The 5,948-nt window shown below is 49.3% G+C and overlaps 1 protein-coding gene across 1 annotated transcript in view; it reads left to right on the forward strand.

Annotated features, from left to right (window-relative positions):
- ZNF839 (zinc finger protein 839) overlaps positions 1-5,939 on the forward strand; it is a 26,896-nt gene extending 20,957 nt beyond the window's left edge. The window contains exons 6-8 of the mRNA XM_017851516.1: positions 2,023-2,160; positions 2,303-2,432; positions 4,567-5,939. Of these exons, the coding sequence (XP_017707005.1) occupies positions 2,023-2,160; positions 2,303-2,432; positions 4,567-5,483 (1,185 nt within the window). The 3' untranslated portion in view covers positions 5,484-5,939. The remainder of the gene's footprint in view (positions 1-2,022; positions 2,161-2,302; positions 2,433-4,566) is intronic.
- Positions 5,940-5,948: the final 9 nt, after the last annotated feature.

Consider the following 5,948-nt stretch of genomic DNA (forward strand, 5'->3'; position numbering starts at 1 on the left):
GCTCTGTCACCCAGGCTGGAGTGCTGAGGTGTGATCTTGGCTCACTGCAAGCTCTGCCTCCCAGATTCACGTCATTCTCCTGTCTTAGCCTCCCAAGTAGCTGGGACTACAGGCGCCTGCCACCACGCCCAGCTAATATATTTTTTTTTTTTTTTTTTTTTTTTTAGGAGAGATGGGGTTTTACCGTTAGCCAGGATGGTCTTGATCTCCTGACCTTGTGATCCACCCGCCTCGGCCTCCCAAAGTGCTAGGATTACAGGCGTGAGCCACTGCGTCCAGCCAGGGGCCATTCATTTTTGTTTGTGGTTGTTCCAACACAATTCTCATTTCAATGTCATTGTTATTATCAAATTGCCTTTAGCTACATTGGACTTTTTTGGGTGTTTTTTGTTGTTTTGAGACAGAGTCTTGCTGTCACCCAGGCTGGAGTACAATGGTGCCATCTTGGCTCAATGCAGCCTCCGCCTCCCGAGTTCAAGCGATTCTCCCACCTCGGCCTCCCGAGTATCTGGGACTACAGGTGTGCACCACCACGCCCAGCTAATTTTTGTATTTTTTAGTAGAGATAGGGTTTCACCGTATTGGCCAGGCTGGTCTCGAACTCCTGACCTCAAGTGATCTGCCTGCCTCAGCCTTCCAAAGTGCTGGGATTACAGGCATGAGCCATCATGCCCTGCCTTATATTCTTAAATTATATATCATGAAAATGTAAAAGGTTTTTGCTAAGCCTCATGTGGATGCCCTGCACAGCAGTCACCTGTGTGTTTTTTAAACATGATACCCACTTGCTAAACTCAGAGAGCAAGTGTGGGTATCATCCTGCCATGATGCAGAACTGGCCACACACACACTGTGCATGCCTTACAGAATCTGGCTTTTTGAGCAGCTCAGACTGTGCCATTGCCTCTTGGGAGCATGACAGTGGCTCAGTTTGTGAGGGGACACCGCCCAGGTTCATCTGCGCAGAACCCACATGGCCTGTTTTCTCCTTTAGCCTTGTTCTGCTGCCCTTCCTGCTGTGCTCACCCCCATCTTGTGCTCTGTGGGGTTCTCTTTATAACGTCCATGTATAAATGATAACACCTGTCTCTTAACACCTTCACATCTGGTGTTTCACATAGGCATTGCATATGGAGTCAGATCTGATCTTCACAAAAGCCCTTCCAGGCAGCTGTAATCTCTTGTCTGGATAAGTCAGGGAGATGGACAAGGGAGACTCAGGAGATGGTGGCTCACCAAGATCACCCAGGCCATGGGCAGAGAAGCTGGGAACCAGCTCAGGCCCCCAGACCCATGACTTTTTACCAGCTGGGAAGGGAGATCTGGATGTGGGATAGGCAGGATCGTTCTTCTGAAGAGACCAGTGAGAATTCAGTAAAGGAGGGACAGTGGGAAAGAAAGTTACCATGATATCAGCTAACATTATTAAGCTTGTGATAGCATTAAAGAGACTGTTTCAAATTGTTTGTAAAGACTGTTCTGGGCTGAGCACAGTGGCTCATGCCCGTAATCCCAACACTTTGGGAGGCTGAAGTGGGTGGATCACTTGAGGCCAGGAGTTCGACACCAGCCTGGCCAACATGGTGAAACCCCGTCTCTACTAAAAATACAAAAATGAGCCAGGCGTGGTGGTGCGTGCCTGTAATCCCAGTACTCAGGAGGCTGAAGCAGGAGAATCACTTGAATCCGGGAGGCGGAGGTTGCGATGAGCCAAGATCACGCCACTGCACTCCAGCCTGAGTGACAGAGCAAGACTCTGTCTCAGAAAAAAAAAGATTGGTCTCCTCCTCTAAATTGTGCTCACATAGAACCTTCTAGTTTTGATAATGATCCATTTTTATCATCAGCTAGTCCATCTAACATTATATTGACCTTCATATTTCTCATTGTTGAGATGGCACCTCACAGTACAAATTCACAGGATTTAATTCTGTGAAGTCGTTTAATTCTTGCATGTGAATGTACTTCTAGGGGTGTGTGCTGTTTGGGTGAAGTTTATTCTCTTGGCCCATTTCTTTTCAGGTTGCCGAGTCATTAGGAATCACAGAATTCCTGAGGAAGAAAAAAATACACCCAGACAACCTTGGACCCGAGCGCCCCATCCGGGAGATGGATGGGGAGCAGCCAGAGGGAGCCGGCAGCGAGAAGAGGGAACATGAGGTGGGCATGGCTGAAGTGGGTGCCGGGTGACTCTGTGCATGGTGAATTACTGGGGTTTGGCTTCTTCCATTCACACCAGGAAGAGGAGGTACAGGTTTGCCTGTTTCTTCCTCTTCTAGCTGATTGGGTCTTCTCTTCATAGGCTGCGGAGGAGGGACTGGCCTCGGTGAAAAGGCCCAGAAGAGAAGCCCTGCCCAATGACACCACTGAATCTCTTGCTGCTAACAGCAGAGGCCTGGAGAAGCCCAGGCCGTTGCACACTTTGGCTGCTGGTGAGGGTAAAGCACTGTTTGTGGGGTGTATCCATGGCCTGGCAGCCCTGCTGGCATGAACAGATGTGCCCAGGATTGCCACTTTTCAGGTTGGGTGACCTGTGCTGGATTTAGGGGGACCCTCTGGTTTCTCAAGTTGCATTCCAGCCTCCCAGTGTTCTATCATTCCAGATTCGTTCCCTGCGAGTCTTGAGGTCTTCAGGGTTTTCTAGAGTGCCTTGTTAAAATGGAGAGTCACAGGCCGGGTACAGTGGCTCGCACCTATAATACCGCACTTTGGGAGGCCGAAGCGGGTGGATCACCTGACGTCAGGAGTTCGAGACCAGCCTGGCTAACATGGCAAAACCCTGTCTCTACTGAAAATACAAAAAAACTAGCTGGGCATGGTGGTGTGTGCCTGTAATCCCAGCTGCTCCGGAGGCTGAGACATGAGAATCACTTGAACCTGGGAGGCAGGAGGTTGCAGTGAGCTGAGATCGCACCACTGCACTCCAGCCTGGGTGACAGAGTGAGACTCCGTCTCAAAGGAAAAAAACAAGAGAGCCACCAAGTGGCTATACCAGGAGGGTCCTGAAAGGTGGTTAGGCCGAGATGGGAACCAAGGACACATCCAACTATGGCTTGACTTTCATGAGCCTTCGCTGTACATGCCAGCTGAGATTTAACATTTGAAAAAAGACAGGGTCTGGTTATTATTCTGGCTTTAGCCAGAACCTACCAACTAGGCACTTAAAAAATTATATATATTTTTATGTAAATATGTATTTTATATATATATGCATTTATATATATAATTTTTTTTTTTCTGAGACGGGAGTCTCACTTTATCTCCCAGGCTGAAGTGCAGTGGCACAATCTTGGCTCACTGCAACCTTTGCCTCCCGGGTTCAAGCAATTCTCCCACCTCAGCCTCCCCAGTAGCTGGGATTACAGGCACCCACCATCATGCCTGGCTAATTTTTTTTTTGTATTTTTGTAGAGATGAGGTTTTACCATTTCAGTCAGGCTGGTCTCAAACTCCTAACCGCAGGTGATCTGCCCACCTCAGCCTCCCAAAGTGCTGGGATTACAGGCGTGAGCCACTGCACTAGAGTTTTTTTTTTTTTTTTTTGAGACAGAGACTTGCTCTGTCACCCAAGCTGGAGTGCAATGGCACGCTCTCTGCTCACTGCAACCTCTGCCTCCCAGGCTCAAGCAATTCTCCTGCCTCAGCCTCCTGAGTAGCTGGGATTGCAGGTGCCCACCACCACATCCAGCTAATTTTTGTGTTTTTAGTAGAGACAGGGTTTCCCCATGTTGGCCAGGCTGGTCTTGAACTCCTGACCTCAAATGATCTGCCCGCCTCAGCGTCCCAAAGTGTTAGGATTACAGACGTGAGCAGCCACCATGCCCAGCCTGATGGTGATTCTTAATTGGGGCATGTGTTGGAATCACCTGGGGAGGTTATTGTGAAATACAGGGGCCTGGACCTCTGGGAATTCCAGGTCTGTGGGTAGGGTTGTTGGGAGGGTGTGGATGTAAGTATTTGGAAAGGCCTCTTTGGGCAATTCTCCAGCTCACTCTGATGAAGAACCACCAATCATTCATTCAGTGTTGGCATAAAATCACTGTTGCTGGGTGTGGTGGCTCACACCTGTAATCCCAGCACTTTGGGAGGCCGAATCGGGTGGATTACAAGGTGAGGAGTTTGAGACCAGCCTGACCTACATGGTGAAACCCCGTCTCTACTAAAAATACGAAAATTAGCTGGGCATGGTGGTGCACGCCTGTAATCCCAGCTACTCAGGAGGCTAAGGCAGGAGAATCACTTGAACCCAGGAGATGGAGGTTGCAGTGAGCCAAAATCGTGCCACTGCACTCCAGCCTGGCGGACAGAGCGAGACTCTATCTCAACAACAACAACAAAAAAGCACACTGTCGAATGGCTCTTAGAGCACATTTTCGGTACAAAATCCATCTTTGTGAATAGATAACAGGGATGGATTTTTAAAAATTGCTACCAATCCCAAGGAGCATCGATGCTTTGACTTCCCTGCAGGGCAGGTGACTTGGCCTCGCTGGTTTTGGATGGTGAGTGCAGTGAGTGGGCCATGACACGGTACACGCATGTTCACCTGTTTCCCAAAATGTTTAGGTTTTGCCCCTCCAGTAAATGGCACTGTCTCTCCCCATTCTGAAGAAAGCCATACAACGACGGTTTCTGGTGGCGATGGGAGCATGTTCCAGGCGGTCCCGCAGCTTCATGCACTGGCTGGCTTAGAAGCCAGGAGTGGGTCTATAGGTGCTGCTGTCTCATCCCAGGATGTCAGTGGGCTGCCTCTTTATGCTCAGTCAGGAGAGTCTAGGAGGCTGACCCAGGCACAGGTGGCAGCATTTCCTGGAGAGAATGCTCGGAAACACTCTTCAGACCAGGATACCCGGGACAGCCTGAGGAGCCTGGGTTTCTGTAGTACCTTGTCATCTGCTGGCGGAGCAGAGTCCCTGCTGCCTGGGAGGCCTGGACATGCAGAGGCAGGACACCTCGGCAAGGTTTGTGACTTCCACTTGAACCCCCAGCAGCCCAGCCCCAGCGGCGTCCTGCCTACGGAGGTGGCGGCCCCTCTGCTTGAGAAAATTTGTTCCATGGATAGTGTGGCAGTAAACTGTGCCTGCAGGACTGTGCCCAAGCCAGGGCCTCAGCCTGGCCCACATGGATCACTGTTGACTGAAGGGTGTCTCAGAAGCCTTTCGGGGGACCTGAACCAGTTCCCCTGTGGGATGGAGGTGCACTCTGGCCAGAGAGAACTGGAGAGTGTGGTTGCTGTTGGCGAAGCCATGGCTTTTGAAATTTCCAATGGGAGCCATGAGTTACTGTCTCAGGGACAGAAGCATATTTTTATTCAGACTTCCGATGGGTTTATCTTGTCCCCTCCAGGTACAGTAGTGTCTCGGGAGGACTTTGTCATAGTGACCGATGCAGAGGGGCGTGCCCTGCAGATGGGCCCACCAGAAGGAGTTCCCCTAGAAGCTGTGGAGTCGTTCCTCACCGTGGAGCCAGAGCCCTCACAGTGAAGAGGAGTCAGATCCTAGATTTGTCTGATTTTATCCAGAGAAAGTCTGTGGCAAGCAATGTATATTTTTCTAATGTGAATATTGCCCAGATGAACCTTTTATTTATAAAGAATGTCTTTCTACCCTGCTGTCTACATTTTTTTATGGAGCTTGTCATAACAATAGCAGATGTTGCCTGATCTGGAATCCCTGTGGTGCATCTGACGCTCATGAGTTTTCGTGATGGTGATGAGTGGCGTTGCACTGTCACCTGATGATTGGCCCTGTTCTGTTCCCTTCTCTCCTGGGAGATCTGCTGCTTTTCCACCAGACTTGCTCCATACTAGCAGCTTCTTTTGGGTTCAATTAAGAAAATAAGCCAGTCATTCTGGGCAGCATTTTATTGATAGGAGGGGAAAAAAGTCATTTCTACTTGCATGATTTTTTAAATTAAATTAAATTAAATTAATTAATTTATTTTCTTTC

This window comes from Rhinopithecus bieti, unplaced genomic scaffold, assembly GCF_001698545.2.
Source record: "Rhinopithecus bieti isolate Rb0 unplaced genomic scaffold, ASM169854v2 scaffold_34310, whole genome shotgun sequence".
NCBI classification, from domain to species: Eukaryota; Metazoa; Chordata; class Mammalia; order Primates; family Cercopithecidae; genus Rhinopithecus; species Rhinopithecus bieti.